Source organism: Catharus ustulatus, chromosome 3, assembly GCF_009819885.2.
Source record: "Catharus ustulatus isolate bCatUst1 chromosome 3, bCatUst1.pri.v2, whole genome shotgun sequence".
NCBI classification, from domain to species: Eukaryota; Metazoa; Chordata; class Aves; order Passeriformes; family Turdidae; genus Catharus; species Catharus ustulatus.
In genome coordinates, this window is record NC_046223.1 from 4,713,733 (window position 1) to 4,731,210 (window position 17,478).

The 17,478-nt window shown below is 45.7% G+C and overlaps 1 protein-coding gene across 2 annotated transcripts in view; it reads right to left on the minus strand.

Moving 5' to 3' along the window:
* Positions 1-2,561: 2,561 nt before the first annotated feature.
* The window catches only part of PAK5 (p21 (RAC1) activated kinase 5), an 82,967-nt gene continuing 68,050 nt past the window's right edge, over positions 2,562-17,478 (minus strand). For both annotated transcript variants that reach the window (XM_033053652.2, XM_033053651.2), the window contains 6 exons: positions 14,509-15,000; positions 11,886-12,019; positions 9,928-10,054; positions 7,374-7,499; positions 5,224-5,358; positions 2,562-4,660 (listed from right to left, as the gene is read on the minus strand). In XM_033053652.2, coding sequence (XP_032909543.1) covers positions 4,505-4,660; positions 5,224-5,358; positions 7,374-7,499; positions 9,928-10,054; positions 11,886-12,019; positions 14,509-15,000 — 1,170 coding nt within the window. In that variant the 3' untranslated portion in view covers positions 2,562-4,504. The remainder of the gene's footprint in view (positions 4,661-5,223; positions 5,359-7,373; positions 7,500-9,927; positions 10,055-11,885; positions 12,020-14,508; positions 15,001-17,478) is intronic.

Consider the following 17,478-nt stretch of genomic DNA (forward strand, 5'->3'; position numbering starts at 1 on the left):
TAAACTGCTTTAATTCAAACAGAGGCTTGGTTGTTTTCTTTCACCTTAAAACTCAAAGAAAAGCAGTAATTTCAACGTTGGAAAAAGGCAAGAGAAGAAACTTAATTGTTCTTTAATGCTGTAGTCTCCTCTGAAATTTATGCATTTTTTGATGAAGGTGGATACAGCATAAGCCTTCCTGTAGTCCTGCCTTATTTCTGGTCTCATTTCTATGCTCTGCTCAGCTTTCTGTTTTCTCATTTGGATGCAAAAGGCAAAATGGTGGCACTAATGATGATTGTGGTTTTGCCCTTTTCTTTTAGAACTCCAGTGAAAGGGTCCCGGGTGAGCTTTAGACTGACCAAGTGCCACAGCCTACAATAAGCTGATAATTAAAAAAGAAAAGAAAAGGTTCTTTTAGAGGCAGTTAGAAAAAGCCAGAGGTAGCAGGAGGGTGAATAAAAGGATTAAAGGTTCATCCTTAATAGAGAGGAGCTTTGTCCTGCCTCACCCTTGTCTGCCCCTGGGGCCAGGAAGGATCTCCCAGCCAGCTCCCATCAGCCTGGCACATCTGCCACTGTGACATCCTAAAGAATAACAAAATACAAAAAAGGAAGCCAACAGCTGAGCTACAGATGCCAGAGGAGCCTCTCCACTGCCGTTTGTCTCCTGGACAGGCTACTCTGGCACAGGCGCTGTGGGAAAGATGGGAGAAGCTGCACCCAGCTGGAGCCATCCCAGTCACTCAGGGGACATTCCCACCTGGCTGCCTTCCTCCCTTGGAAGAGGGGGAAGTTCTGGGTCTTCACATGGAGCTGCTGAAGGCACATTCTGCTGAATGTGGGGCTTGGCTGAGCTGCTGCGTGTCAGTGCAGGAGAGGCAGGGGCTGGCGACACCATCCCTGTGCCTTGCCCAGGTAAAGCTGCAGGGTTCAGGGTCTTGGTCTGGCTTCTCCTGCTGCACCACCTGAGCAAGACCTGCCTGCTGTGAGAGGGAGATGCTCCCAAACATCTGTGTGGATTTAAGATGGAAAAAAGGCTGATTTATGGTGGCCTCTGTGAGCTGTTTTTAATCCATGCTGCAGTGACCCTGTCAGGGCACTCACAGAGACTGTCCCTGCCTGACCCCAGAGCACTGAGGTGGTGGCAGTGGCCACTGGATGGGGACAAACCCTCCCAAAAGCTGATGCTGCTCCTGTGCCTGCTCAAAGGACTCCTGCTGCTTTCCATGACAGGTATCTGAAAATTTCCCTTAGGAAGCACTTGGCATCGCTTTCAGGGGGTGTGTCTGTTAAGAGCTCCAGGAATGCAATAATTAATTTATTGATTTTCTGAACTGATAGAAAATATTTTTTGTTGTTGGACTGAAATGTTTTTGCTTTTTGGGAAAGAAAGGAAAAAGAAACCATTTCATCTCAGTGACAGTTTGTGTCCCAGGCAGCATCTTGGTTGGAAAAAAGTTATTTAAGGTGTTGTGTGAAAACCTTTTAAGTCTTTTAATTGTCTCCATCCTTTTGCTCACATTTACTAAAACTGATCTGAATTCTCCATTGCTTTTAGCTTTTCAAGCCTATTTATGAAAAATCATTTATGAGAGATATTATGTCCAGCTTCCCTCCTGCCTGTCAAGCTGCAGCAGCATCTTGAGGATGGCAGCACTTTGCTGTGATTTAACTTTGTATTTAGCTTGCATTTATTGATGGCTTTTTATGGGTGAGCTGCAAATGGAAAGCTTTGCTTTATAGATGTTTATCAACACAGCAGTAGAAGGGGGATAAATACACCTTATCACCCTACTGAGCTCTGTGAGGACCTGTAATAATTAAGCACTTGCTAAAGCAGCTGCTAATGACTTACAGAGTACTTTTGATTAGAACTTTAATTATAAATTATTGATGTATTGCTGAGGAAGGGGCTGACACAGCCAGGAAATGTCCTGGACTCTGCTACTACGATGAGGAGTATTTGGCAGGAGTTTTGGAACTGGGAGCTCAGAAAAAGCCACCATTCCTTAGTGACAGGTGAGAGTAATTTCATTGGAATATCCCACCATACCTGGAGCATGGCCTCAGCTTCTGAGTGAATGCATGCTCTTCACATGCCTTATTTGTTTGGCTTTAGGTGAAATATATTTTTTCAATGTATTTCAAAGTATGTACTGATGACAGAAACCAAAAATAATATATATAAATCCTCATCTGTAAGGCCTGAAGTTAGCAAATAACATTGTAGATTCATTAGATGACTGGTGCTGCTGGGAAACTATGAGGAATTGCTGACAGTATGGGGAAGAGATCAACAGTTGTGAGCTAAAAATTAGCAATGTGTAAGGCAAAAAAAGGAAGGGATTATTTAGGGGATAAAGAAAAGAAGGTGGAAATGCACTGACATTTAGAAATCAATTGGGGAAGCTCTTTAAATCACTGTATATGTATGTGTATCATACACATGTGCATCATATATATATATATGTATAATAACACTTTGTTCTTTGTTATCTGGTCCAGTACAGTGGGACTGAGTCAAATGTTTAAAGCAGAAAAAAGGCATGGGGGAAAAAGAAACCACATTGAAACTTAGAGTGTTTATTAATTAATTTATTGAACTTGCATGTGCATTTGTCTCACCAGTAGCTGGTGGTCACAAAAAAACCCCTCTGAAATCGACAAAACTCTCAGTAAACTTGATGAACACTGTTTAAAGTATCTAATAATAAGAAAGTTGCAGAAAATTCTTCACTTGTACAGCCTAAAATGTGCTGAATATTGAAGAAAAAACGCCCACCAACCCCTTTATTTTAGTCAAAGATGGTTAAAAAAGGTAATTTTGTGGCGAGTACTAAGTTGTGCCATTGCCTGGACTGGTGCAGCCTGGTTTCCTGAGTTGTCAAGACTACAAAAGAGAGCCCTGGGAGGCTGTGGGTGCTCCCAGCCGGGTGGGCTCTGGAGCTGGGGCGCGGCGGGAGCCAAAATCATTTTCTTCAGTGTCTTCAAATGTGCAAACAGGGGTAGGGAGAGAGAGCAGTGGGGATAAGACACTGAAGTAAGAACATCTATTCCATGTTCCAGATCATCCTTATCTCCTTGTTTTTTTCTTTTTAATTGCTTCTCTCCCTCCAAATATTCTTTAAGGGTAGAACTAAAGGAGCTTCTTTACTCTTGGCAACTCTTTTCTTCCAGAGGAAGATCTTTAAACAACAGCTCCTGCCAGGTTTAGATGTTTGGTTATAATTTAGTACAATAAATAACAATTAATTTATTAACTATGAAATTCCATTATAAGAAAGAAACTGTGTTTTTACAAACTTGGCTTTGTGGTTCTTAAAGATACCATAAAATGAGGTCAGTAAGAAAAAAAAAAACAAACTCGAAAAACATGGCTTTTGTATTATACATAATTAAAAACAACTCATTGTTAATAAAATTAATTATGAAGCACTTCTAAAAATTTTAAAGGCAAATCTATTTAGGCCTACAGTTAACATGCAAAGTCATCCAACAAATAACACAAAATTGTACCGCAGTAGTCAACTGTTGCATCAACATTCAAAAAGGTCTAAACAGCAGCACGGCTTCTCTATGGCAAACGCCTGGCAGCGTATCCCATCCCACATCCAATCCCATCCCATCCCCTGGCTCTGCCTGAGCTCTAGGGATCCCTCTGGGGTGGGAGGAAGAGCTCCTGCCCTCCCTCTCCACTGCCAGAGTGTGATGGGAATCGTGGAGGCTGCTGTGGTGGCAGAACTGGCCTTGTGGTCGCATAAAATAAGAGGGATCAGCCCAGTGTGGGAGGGGGGGAAAGGGACACCCAGAGCTGGGGCTGCCACTGCCACAGCGTGCCCCAAGCCAGGCGCTCCTGCCATATCCTTGGCTCTTCCAGCTGCCTTGGGGGTGGGATGAGCCCCCTCCTCACCCCCTGGGAAATCTGCAAAACTTTACAATTTCCTAAAGGTGGTTGTGGTTTCTTTTTTTTTTAGCTCCTGTTTTCAAAAGGGTTAAAAAAAGTAGGAAACTTCATCTTCTCAAATTCTCGCTAAATTACACTTATAACTTCAACTAACACAACAGTTACATGACAAAGTACTGCAAGTTATCAAAACGTACTGTACAGAAAATTACAAACTTGTTGCAAAATACATTGCGCTGCTCTGGCCAAGATAAAAAGTGCTTTGCTTTGTCAGAAAAGTGTTCCTCTGAAACAGAAGTGCTGTAGCCTGCAGTAAAGTTCAGGTGTTTCACTCTGGCTGTGCTCTCCTCTGCCAAATTACCTTTCCAACATTGGCATTTGCTGCCTCCTGCCTGGGTGGCCCAGCAGACGACAGTGCTGGGAGCGCTGGAGCGTGGCCAGGATTGCTCCCTGTCCCTGGCACAGCAGGAGCACAGAGAGCACTGCCTGGCCTTTGGGGTTCTCTACACACCACAGTATTTCCACAGGGCTGCCTTCCTTCACAAGGTTCTCCTCCTCCCTCCCTGTGGATCCCACACGTCACGAGCCAGGCTCTGCACTGACCTCTTCCCAAAAAGCTTCAGCGATGCCTGTGCTGCCTCATGAGGGGCACGATGCAGGAGGGGGGCCCAGCCAGTTTGAGAAAGGGGTGTCTCAGCAGTTCCTGTGCTGTGGCTCTCTGCGAGGGCTCCCGCACCAGCATCGAGTCCAGGAAGCCCCGGAGGACTGAGGAGACCTGGAACACCACACTGGCATTAGGGGTGGGCAAAAGCACCCACTTCCAGCTCCACTAGCTCTGGGAATGCTATTTTCTTGGGAAGACAAAGGACACTCTGATCTTCCCTACTGCAACAGCTATGCTGAGCTGAAGGGCTGTGGGTGTTTGCTGTGCCACTGATGTTTGAAGTATTTGGGCATCAACAGCATTAAGGTAGGCTGAGGGCTCAGGTCTGATGGAAACGCACCCAAATTGGGAGGTGCCCAAAGGCTTTGGCACCTCACACGGATGCACCAACCCACCCACAGCAGGGCCAATGAGCTGAGATGCTCTGGTCCTCGGGTAGGGTGGGAAGCACAGGGAGCACGAGGCTGTGCCCAGCTCCCTTTACCCCCACTGGCTGCAAAAGCAGTGCCAGGCTCAGGTACAGACAAGGCTGTGACTGATGGCTCTGGCCTCACTTCCACCCCACAGGAGCCCTGTGTTGGACCCACTGGCCCCTTAGAGATGTAAGATCGTTTGGGCATGCAGGGGTGTGCCTACAGGGGCTGTGCAAGGCCCTGACCCCAGGGAAGGCTGACCTTGTGCATGTCCTTCACGCGGGGCGGGAGGTTGTCCCGGATGCGGCGCATGGCCTGCAGCGGTGGCTCGTTGAAGTACGGGGGCTCCCCATCGATCATCTCAATCACCATGATGCCCAGGGACCAGATGTCCACCTGCAACACACACAGGGCTCCTGAGCACTGCTGCCAGTCCAGTGGGAACAACAGGCTCAGCACTGGAGACTGTGCAAACCCCAGAGCTGGCTCACACTGCTGCCTGCTGCCAGCCTAAACCAGCAATCTGGAGAGCCAACACCATCCACCTTTTTTAACCAGCCAACCATGATTCTTCTGAGCAGTGAGTGCCTTGACAAAACAGATTAGCAGGGGCTTACAAACGTGGCTCTGTAAGCTGCTTTAGGTGCTGCCCACTGGAAGCTCCATGCCTTGGAGAGGCTGTGTCCTGCTGCCCTGCATTCCAGCTGCACTGATTTGCAGCCACTGAATGCCAACCCCAGGCTGGCTCTGCAGCTCTGGAGAGCAGGGTACACTTCAGCTGCTGTGAATTCACTTACTCTATTCCCCTGAAGCTTAAAGACTCAGCAACTCCATTCAAGACCCCAAGACAATACAAGCACTCACTACACACAGGCATGTTTACAACCAGCACAGGTAGCACATTATGTAAGACCTTTAGAAAGTGATTCAGCTCCAGCTCAAAAAAGAAAATTTTTTTTTTTCCTTAGTCCTGGCCTGCTGCAGAGCTGTTCCAGAATCCCAATCCTCTGATCACTGTAATTCCTGTCATTTGCCAGCCCAAATACAGCCAGGGCCAGCTCATTCTGCTTTTGCTCTTTTGCCAACACTATCCTTTAGCTTAAATCCCCTTTTCCCCCCTTTCCCTTATGGTGGGGAAACTTAATGCAACCTTAAGTTCAACTACTTTATAATCCCCCTAAGCTATTAATGGGCTATTAATAGTTGATGCTATTATCTCTGGAATGTCTTCTACAAAAACACAGATCCTGGGTGGAGAGCAGTGCCTGCAGGGTGCTCTTACTGTGCTGTGCCAGAGCAGTGTGAGGATGGAGCAGCTCCAGCTCAGCTCATTGCCCCTTCCCTGTGCTATCTGTATTTCTAGATGTCTATATTCTATATAGGTATGTATAGGTGTACCTGTGTGTAAACACAGCCGTGTCTCTGGCTCTGTTTGCTGGCAGGGTCGAGCTCTGCAGCTGTTCCTCTGCACTCTCAGGCAGCAGCTCTGTCCTGCAGAGGCAGCCGTGCCCCGCTGGGGAGCTGTGAGTCACTGTCACGGCTGAGTGCTGGCACAGGGATTGCTCTTCCCAGGCTGCCGGGGCAGCAGTGCCGTGAGTCACAGCTGCATAATGGATGGGGTATGGCACTGCTGCCGGGTCCCCCCACCTTGCTGGGCTCCTCTGAAGCGTTCCAGTAAAAATGTGTGCGTGGCTTTTCTCAGAACATCTGGCAGTGCTTGAAACAGCTCCCATGGAGGTGCTTTTCCTACCCTGTCTCAACTGCTGACTGCAATGACTGCAGTGAATGAGCCCATGTGGAGACCAATCCTACCACAGAGGGTGGCAATCCAACCCACCCAGCTTTGGGATCCTACAGGACCTGTGATCCCACTGGCACTCCTCCAGAGGAAGGGAATGGCAGGTTTTAGCTGGATGAAAGCACAGTGGCCCTGTGCAAATATCGATGGAACTGCGCTGTGCAAGAGGGGTGTGTGAGGTAGCTGCTGGTTTGGCACACACACAGGTGTGCACACCTGTGACTGCAGCTCCAGCCCACAGGCTGGATATTAAAAAGCAGCAAAGGGCCTTTCACATTGTGCAAATGAGGCCAGTTCCCTTCACTACAGCACGCCAAGCTGATGGAGTAATGTAAAAACATTACACTGCTAAGAGTGCTACATGGAGCTGTTATTTTAATAACTTCATCTTGGGGAAATACTTTCAAACCGGCACAAAGCAGCACTCTGGGGCAAACGTAATGGCTGCTATTTAGCACAGCTATGTAAATGCTTCTGAACTGCACAGCTCTAACAGAGCTCCATGGGCTTGGGAGAGCCCCTCCAGCAGTGTCTGCTGCACACACCTGGGTGCTGTAGGGAGTTGGGATAACCCCTCCTGGGATATTCCCTCTGGGGTGCCTGCTGTGCTCACCTCAGTGCTGTAGGGCAGGCGGGATATTACCTCCGGTGCCATCCAATATGGTGTCCCAACCAGCGACTTCCTCCTGGGGACCTCCTTTGACACTTGGGCACAGAACCCAAAATCAGACAGTTTTATCTGTGAAAAGAAGAAGTAAAAGCCCCTCTTGAGTAACAGCACAAACTCCTCCAAGACACAACTCCAGCTGCAGCAGCAGGGACAGGGATGGAGCTGCAGCATTTTCCTGGGACACAACACAACCCAGCTCTGGAGGAGTGTCTGGAGATGGGAACACTCAGCTCATTAAAGTGAAGGGGAGATGTAGGAGAGTGGCAGTGGTGTTCATTCCTGATATCATCTGACACAGCCGATTGCCTCTCCACCAGAAAAGGATGTGGAGGTGATAAATGGCTTGTAACACTTAAAAATAGAAGGAGAACAAAAAACCAGAACCCCCGTGTTTGTAGTTATGAACGTGATACCAAATAATACACATATTTCAAGAGACACACACCCCAGTTTGCCAGAAAACATGGGAAACAAGTGACATTCACCCCATTCCTTTTACCACCCACAGAAAATAAAACCCCTTCCAATGGTTTATCAAGCCCAGGACCTCACACTGTGGACTATCACTGAAGAAGATGCCATCTTTAGGCAGCAGGAGAGCTAAGCTGGAGAAGTCAGGGAAGGGTAAAAGACTCCTTGCCAGAGTTAACCTGTTCCCTTTGCTTGGGAACTCGGGAATTAGTACTGTCCTTGAGTAGCTGTGACAGTGACCTGAAATAGAAATAATGGGATACACAAGCACTCCGGAGAGCAGCTCTTGCTGCATCATGTGCCTGGCTCACACTTTTATGACAGTTTTTTTTAACAACAAAAATTATGGAAAATTATCACCTTCCCCTCCCTGTCACTGTACAATGCCAAGGTGAAAACTCCTCCAAGCTCCAACCACAATAAGGTGGTCTGAGGGTTGGTAGCATCAACCCTTCCAGAAACAGCTTGTTCCTTAAGGTTAAAATTATTTTTTTTAACCCTCCAAGTACTTATTTGGAGGCCTGGAAGCTCTCAAAGGGATTTTCCTGGATATGTTCCTGACCTCCATTGCACAGTTCAACGGTGACCCATACCCAAGGTCCCCAGGCTGTGTATCCCATCAAGTACTCCATGTCTAGAGATACAAAATGAGCCCAAAGACCCCCAGGACAAACGGAGTGGGAAGCTGCATAAATCCCTGCCCTGTGTAGACTTACTGTCAGCACTCAGTTGTTTTCTTTTGGGCTCATCACAGACATTACTTTTTTAAAAAGTCACGGGCATTACTTTTAACAGAATTATGAAATGATTGTTGGTATTTCTAAAACAAAGCCAATAATAGCCAAGTTCTCCACACTAAATGTGTTTTTCAGTTTACAGGATGAAGAATGGAAGAAATAATGCATATTTTGGAAGCAGAGCCCAATCTTCTTTTGTAGGAGCACAAGAGGTTTTGCATATCTATTGCTCATTTGAGTACATAAAAGACGACGATTTTCTAAAAAAAGATAATTGCACAACACAGCCATGAAGAAATCTGCAATGCAGATAATAAGGACTGGAGTAATGAGTATAATGAGGCACTGTATGCAGACCCCGAGAGCAGATCAGATGTTATTTCAGCAACATGAACTGAAATCACAACTGGAAAACTCCTACACACGTGGGATTTTTTTTTCCTTGACAGGATTAACAGGAGCAGCCTGGGACTGCTGCAGGAAGAAAATCCCTCTCCCTTGGTGAAGTGGGCATCAGATTAGACAGGCAAGCTTTTGGCTATGGAATCACACCAGGCCTGAAAAGCCAAGAGCTTTACCTCTGGAAGGGGAAGATCTGGATCTGGTTCCAAACCAAAGTTCTTGGGCTCAGTCCAACTCTCCAGGTGTGTAAGGTAGTGGACATACCCTTAATTTTTTTGTGTGCAAACTACGTTTTTTTTAATGCGTAAGTCATGCAGGATTCTGTCCCCTTCTCCCCTGCTCATTAACAACACAAAGACAGAGCAAGTAATTTAAATTGAACTGTGAGATAGGTTTTATCAAGCATCTTGGAAGAGTGAAAGCTACTCTTATCATCTGGGGAGGGTTTCAGCAGTAATGCAGATTATTTCCTATTTGCATAGATTGATGTTGGGCCTCCCAACTAGCTTGGGGAAGAGAGCACGTGTACAGAAACTGCTAAATAAATGATAACTAAGTGTGGTAAAAACGAAGTGTTTTTTGAAAGGCATCAGGGTAGGAGTGGTGTAGCCCAAAAGGAGCTCTCCCATCCCCCTTACTGCCTAGTTTCCTCTGCCACTGTCTTTGAGGCTCCAATCCCTCCCAAAGGACTCTGCCTGAAGCACAGACACCGATCACCAGTGAGGCCTGGCCCGTGTTTTTTTGATTCAGCTCTCTCACAAGTTATTCACACTGTCTAACAAGTTATTTGTGGGTCACACCCCATCCTTCCCCACGGCTGGATCACTTTGTTTCCCAGGCAGGGGCACTTGGTGCAGGGCTGTTGTCCTGGCAGCCCTGGGGCTCACCCTGCCGTCGCTGGTGAGCAGGATGGAATCGCTCTTGATGTCGCGGTGGATGACGCCCTGGTTGTGCAGGTAGGACAGAGCTCTCAACACGGACAGACAGACGGTGGCGATCTGCTCCTCGTTCATCCTGCAACAGCAAGGGGAAAATCAGCTCAGGGCTGAGGAACACGGGGAAGGGGATGTGGAGAGGCACAAGCTCCCACTCACACCACTGTACAGGGGATCTGCTAGGCAGATCTGGGGGGTGAATCTCTGCTGCTATTTCTGACAAAACCGGGGATGAGGTGGGGGGGATCAGCCCTGCAGCAAGGGCTGTGTTAGTCTTCCTGCAGCACTACAAAAGCTAACTGTGCCATGTGCTGTAGCCTGTTTCCCTCTGGGAAATCAAAGCAATGCCTTATTTACAGTAAGCTCACTGCTTGCCAAGCAGGTATCACCACTGGGATGGAAACAGGTGTGGAATAAATATGAGAAAAAACACCCTTAATTGTGTAGGCAAAACATCAGGCACTGGGTTGTAGCTCTTTGAAAACACTTTTATACCTTCTGCAAAAATATTCTGGGTATTTCAGCAGAAAAATAAACAAGAGTTCTTATTTCTGTGCACAGCTGAAAAATCCCACTCGGGGGTCATTCTCTCAGCTATAGTGCAATGCTTGGGATGGGCTGTGCACCCTGGTGCCACTGTCCCATTGCTGATGTCTCCAGCATCTCTTTTCCACAAGCAGAAGAACACCCGTGAAGATTTCTGCTTTAATTTGAGTGCCATTAGCAGTATTTTAGCAAAATCTCTGAGAGAAGGTCATGCAGTGCAAAAAAAAAAAAAAACCAAAAAACCAGAAGATTAAGAAAATACTATTTTGAGTTAAAAAACAGATGACAGTTCTTAAGAAGTGGTGTCCTGGGAACATCTGTTTGCTGTTACATTCTGTCAGAAACATTTAAGATAGAGCTTTTCACGGTTTGGCAAATACTTGCAATATTGTGATTTATTTCAGCACATAAGCTAAGGTAACACTAAAAAATAAAACACCTATGTTATAACTCTTGGTAGCATCTAAGAGCATCATTAAACTAGGAGAGAACACAAGTTTTCTAATTTATAATTCCTTGCTTTTGTTCTTGCTCCCCCTAAATAGTCTCCCACTGGTTTGGTGTAGAAAATTTAATTTTCTTTTGTTCAAGAGGAAGAAATTAAATAAAGAATCCCTCTTCCCTATCTCATTTTATGCACTTTATCAGAAGCAGATGAGCAAAGAGCAGATGTAAAGAGGGCTGTAAAACCTAATGTCTCCCCTCAGAAGAGGCAGAGCAGTTCCATACACTGCAGCTCTTGTGCTGGCTAATTTCCTACTTTAAAGGTGTGATATTAACTGAAATATGGGAATGTGCTCCACCGTAAGCACAAATATTCTGATATAAAAATACTTTTCCCTCTCATGTTTTAGGTTTGGTTTGCAGATAACCTTTGTGAGGAGAAATTACCCTTAGAACAGATGTGGTTATGACAGCAAACCAAACAATACAGATCACCAAACAGGGAAAAAACCCTTTTTTATTTTTTTTTTTTCCCATTTTAAGAAGTAATGGATAAAATTTGTGTTGCTGCTACACTACCTCGTAAAGTGTGAGCAAATCCTCATCTACCAGGCGCCCTCTCAGGTATTCTTTTCCCCTTTGATTTAGCAAATGATGGTGTTCACAGCATCTGCAATTCTGGCTCACTGATGACACTAAATCCATGCTATGTATGGATTTAAGTATATGTAGATATAAAATACATAGATATACATTCCCCATGTATGTGTGTTTTATGCAGTTTTCTGTTTTCCTCTCTTTTGTACACACCCCCCCCATACATTTAACTATATGTAGATATAAAATACATGTATACATACACATATATATTTTTAATGCAGTTTTTTTTTCCTCTCTGTGTTGTGCACACCCCAGCCCACCTGGTGTGAGTGACGATGTCTGTCAGAGCGCCGCCCTCCAGGAACTCCATCACAACCCAGAGCTCGTCCCCGACTAGGTAACTGTTGTACATGTCCACCACGTTCTCATGGTGGTAATCCCTCATGATCACAACCTGCAGAGGCACAAAGGGATGAGCTGGCAATGCTACAAGCTTTATCTGATACTTGTTTTGACCTTTTTCACTGGTGCTGAGGAGAGGTTGTGCGATGAATCACACCCTCACTAATCCTTATGCCAGTGCATAAACAAAATCAGTATATTTACATAAAAATATCAGTCATCATAAATGCATCAGGAGGAGGAAAGAATCTCTAGTTGATGAGAGTATAAACAGTAGATAATTGTTTTATTACAGCCTGTAGGAACAGACCTGTTTATCTAATTGTTTTTTTATTGCCACTTGCTTTCAGTACAAAAAAAATTTTTTTTAACCTGATCAATCGCTTAACACATCAGAGTCATTTTTACCACATAGTAAATGCTACTTTGCACAGGTTTTCAACAGAATGCAGGAGTAAGGCCCCAGAAAACTCACTCAGAGAGATTTTTAAAAGGCTTACTAGTTTTTGTGTACTCTGAGTTAGACACACGGGAGAAATACCAACAAGAAATTCTCAAGAGGTCCATCAACAAAAAACTTCACTGGTAATTTAAGAAAAAGCAGAGAACTTTGGTAAAAGGTTTTGTGCAACATGGAATCCATGTGAAACACTTCTCAAAGCCCATAACTTGGCCCATTCAACTTGGCAAATTCTAAGTTTTTAATTTGATTTTAAGTTCAGTTTTAAGTTACAGTAATTTCATGACTATGAGGTGCACCCTTTTGACTAAAATTTTGATCTAAAACCGGAAGTGCTCCTTATAATCTGGTGTACCTTATAGTCATGAAATTACTGTACTCAAAAATTCTGAGAAGAGGAAATTAGAAGAAGAGAGAAATATAAAATATATAGAAAGGGACACATACAGCCCAGAACCCCTGGGTTCTAGCACAGCTCAGAAAGGCCAAGAAAAAGTGGGGTCCAGACATGCTTGCCTTATGTTTGGCTTAAACATCCCTTGGCCTTCCTGGGCCTTTCCCCCAGGCGGGACTTGCAGTCATTTGGCCACTATGGGCTAGACTGGGGCTCCAGGGGAAGGTGTGGAGCATTGTCCCCAGGGTGCCAGGGATTGGTACCATGCCAGCCTGGGATACTGGCTCTAGGGGCATGTGGAGCAGGGCACTGCCTTGCCAGGGCAAGGCCAGACCTGCCCCTGCCCCCACCCAAAATGTCTGCAGACTGAGTCTCTGCAGTCTCTCACTACTGCTGATACAGGGGATGACTCAAACCCCACACCCAAAACCGACTGCAAAGAACTGGCACCACAGTAATGGCAGCCCAGCCAAGACAGTATCCATGAGCACAGGGTACTGAGGGGCGTCAGAATGGCAGCCAGGAGAGAGAACAGCCAGGCAAGGCTTCATCACAGACAGAGGGATTTCATCACTGCTGACAAGAGATTTTCAGAGGACACAAGTGACTGGAGCGTGTCAGGGAAGCAGCTTGGTCGTGCACAGCATGTACAACCTGCTTCAAGATGTTACTGCTCAAGAGATGCTCAGTTAGAGCCACCACAGCCTCCAGCAGAGGCAAAGCCAAGCCCAAATAACCAGGATAGTCATGCACTGGGTGAAGAATAGGGTGAAGTTCGTTGTTTAATATTGTAATTAAAAATGTGAAGTTTTTAAAGGAATCAAGATGTCATGTGCTGAGGGAAGACACACTTATAGTGCATAGGAAACAAAAGACAGAATTAAAAGGTTCATTCTCCCAGGAGGTTTCCTTGGGATCTGTAGTGTTTTTAGTATTGATCAGGGTATTTACAAGTGATCTCAAAAAGGGAGCAGAGAACACACTCCACCAGATGCTTTGAGTAAGAAGTTAAAAAAAGGAGAAACTCTTCAAGCTGCAGATGGCACTCTCAAGCCCCAAACAAACTGGGTAAAAAAATGGCAAATGAAAACCAGTGTTCTGAAATTTAAAATAATGTACATGGGGAAACCAGTCTCCCATAAGCAACTGTGGGATTTGAACTGGCTGCAACTACTCAGGAAAGGAAGCGTGGGGATTAACACAGTTCCATAAAAAAGGGACTGCCAGCTCTTAGCTTAGTCACCAGCAAGAAAGTAAAGGGAGTGTTGATGGTTAGGAGAGGAAGGAGGGAGGAAACAAAAAGCACGTGTATGCCAGAAACACAGCACTCACAGTCTGGAATAGTCTGGTTAGTTTGGATCCTCCCTCTTGGAAGAATAAACTGTGTCAGGAGACAGACAGAAAAAGGCAGCTGGGCTATGTCTGAGCACCTGATACACTGCATGGACCAGCTGATTTATTTCTTAGCTGTTTCCTGTGGCAGCATTACAGGTTTCAAGGCAGGAGGAGAGGTAGCTCACTTGAAACTGGTATGGCTATACAACATTTATACAAGCATAGTTGGGTGTGGGACTCATCACCTCTTTTACAAAGATATTAATTTAGCTCTTGATGGTGGCATTTGGCCCATGTCCGCTGTTGGACCTACTGCCTAAAAAAATCTGAGGCACCACCCAAACCCATGTACCTCGTTGAAGAGTAGCTCCCTTCTCTGCTGTTTCCTGAGGTCCATCTTCTTGACAGCCACCTGCTTCCCCGTGTGCTTCTCAGTGGCAATGCACACGATGCCCGTGGAGCCCTCCCCAATCTTGATGAAGTTGTCCAAGTACTCCCGGGGGTCTCCGGGGCTCACCACGAGCTGCAGGGCAGCTCGGAACTGTTCATGGGACACCCTGGAGGGCTGCTGGTCCGAGGAGGAGCCCCAGCTGGGGGGAGGATAAGCACTTGATGTGATACTTGGGGAGCTGGGGTAGGAGGCGGTGGAAATGTAGGGCGAGCCGGGCTGGAGAGGCGGCTGGTGATAGTGGGGGGCTTTGTGGTACACCAGAGGGTACTGGTAGCTGCTGCTGGAGTAGCTGACTTTGCTCTGACTCTGAGGTAGCTTGACTGGGCCCCGGGGGTAGGTGTCCGACCCAGAGAGCGGTGGGCTGACGACCAGCTGTGCTCGGTCATAATCCACCTGCAACACAAATGTGGAGAGTGAGCACCTTTCTCCCTGCCCCTCCACTCCATTCGTTTCCAGCAGCCCTGGAGGTCCCAGCAGAGCTGGCACAACGTGCTCCCACACTGCACCCATTCTGCTCAATGTGCCCCAGTCTGGGCAGGGATTTTCAGACCCCTGAGGTCTGCAGTGCCCTCAGCACGTGAGGCTGGGCAGGTCCAGGACATCTTCTGTGCTTCTCAGTTCCTCATCCATGCAAGTACCTGTCTGTACATTCAAGTCTTTGCTGAATCACAAAATGGCATGGATTGGAAGGGGTCTATGCTCAAAAAAGTGCATTTGCTCTGAATCTGCAGTGCCCATTTCCTCCAAAAATCCATCCTTCTCACATCCAGCCAAAATTTGCCCTCTGGCAAGTTCCAATTTGTGTCTTACCAGTACCTGGATTTTGATTCTCAGCTTTTAGCCGTTTTAAATGTTTTTCTCCAGCAATTCAGGGATAACCCAACCTCTCCTTGTGGAGGTGGTAGTACCCTAAAATCTCTGTCATCTCCTGCCTTGCCATGCAGCTGTTGTTTGAGAGACTGCTTACATGAGTTCAACGAGGAACCTAATTCAATTCACCATCTCTTAAATAATTTTCCACAGTGACGCACTACTTAACTGCAACGTCACAAAACTGTTAATTTTCATCTGAAATCAGAGAAAATCGCAAAGGAAATTATCCCAATGGGAAGCCTTGTTAATTTCTAAGGTTCCTTTCTATTTTTTTGTGTTTTCCAAGCTTCTCTAAGCTTCTTACATTGAAGGCTAATGAATGTTTAACATTTATAAACATAATAGTTTGCTTGCTTCTATCCAAACTAGAACCTCCCAAAAAATGTAGAACAAAAAAACCCACCCCAAAATTATATTTTTTTTCCTCTGGAAAAGAACATCTTTGCATTTGCAATATGTGACTCCTGATGATGTGTGGAGCATCTCAGGGCAGGGGGGGCGGTATGACACAGGCTCATCATGTAGCACAATTACAAATAATTATGGCAATGAGTTCATTTAATCAATCAATTTCAGCGGCACTGTACAAGGATGGACAGAGCAGCAAACTCTACACAGCTCACGGTTTCTACTATTACTGCTGGCTGCCAGCCAGGAGTCTCTGATCCATGTTAGTTAAATGCACATTAATCTGAATTTGGCAGTGTAATCAAGGACCCAACTGAACTGTGAAATTGAATTCTGCGGTGGAACATCATTTGACCATTTTATGCTAAGACTGCAAAAAAAAAAAAAAAAAAAAAAAAAAAAAAAAAAAAAAAAAATCTGCAAATCTGCCGCAGCATCAATTTATCACCGCGGGCCCTGCACAGAGAGGAGGAGTTTGGAGCTGGAGTTGCCTCAGCGCGGGCAGAAAAGCCTCCAGTGCAATTTTATATCAGTGCTTTCCCACCTCCTGCATGAGCCCATCCATTCATTCCACCACAGCTTTAGCAGAGAAGAGGGAATGCCTCTCCAGAGGGACTGCTCAGAGGTTTCCCTGGGAAAAGCTGGAGGCTGTTTCCATGGAGGCTCGCAGCCACCCACCATCAGGAACACCAACAGGGCTGTACAGCCGCCTCCCAGGATGCTGGGATTGCTTAGGCAGAAATCCACATGATTATAGCTATCATTTCCCTTTCTCCTGCAGGCAGGGACAGCCATCAAATAGAAAGGAGTCACAGAAATCATGAATTTCATGAAGGACATTATACCTGCCAAATTAATTAATGCAGAGAAGTGCTCAGATGGTTTGGTGGAGGGAGGGGATCTCAATCTAACCCTGTCCTATACATCTGCATATGTAGAGACAGATAATTTACTGCTTTGGCTGTAAATACACCATTTTCTTTATAACCACTGAGATGGGGAAAACCTGGTCTAGAAACTCAGGCAGGATAAATCCATGACAATGAATTATTTGAGGCTTCACCCATGTCTGGCATTTCTGAGTATGCCCTAGGGTTAACACACTGGCAAAAGAATATTCTGCAGTGAAATATTCGAATGAAAATTCAGGGGTTCAGTGTATGTGCTTGCTAAGAGTTTTCAGAAGCTTCTTAGCATTGCTGTACAATGCAAACTCACTTCCTGAATCCCAAGAAATGTTACAAAAAGTCAGGAGTTATAATGAGTAAATCAGCTGAAGCTCTCCTCCAAGCATGTGTCCTGACGCAGTGCTCCACATCACGCAAAATCGAACACACTTTATCCCACTAACAATACTATTTCTGCTACTGATTGCAACCACCTACTAGACTGAAATTCTTTACATACTACAAAGGAAAGAAAGAAACAGTCCTGAACTCATTCTAGACCAACTCAAAGGAGCAGCTGAAGCTGTGACACGACATCCATCACGGCACAGAGGCATCTCCCACATCTGCATGCGGCCACATCGGCACTCGGGTCTTTTCGCCATTAAAACGAATGTAACGCTGTGCCTAAATTCATTTCAGC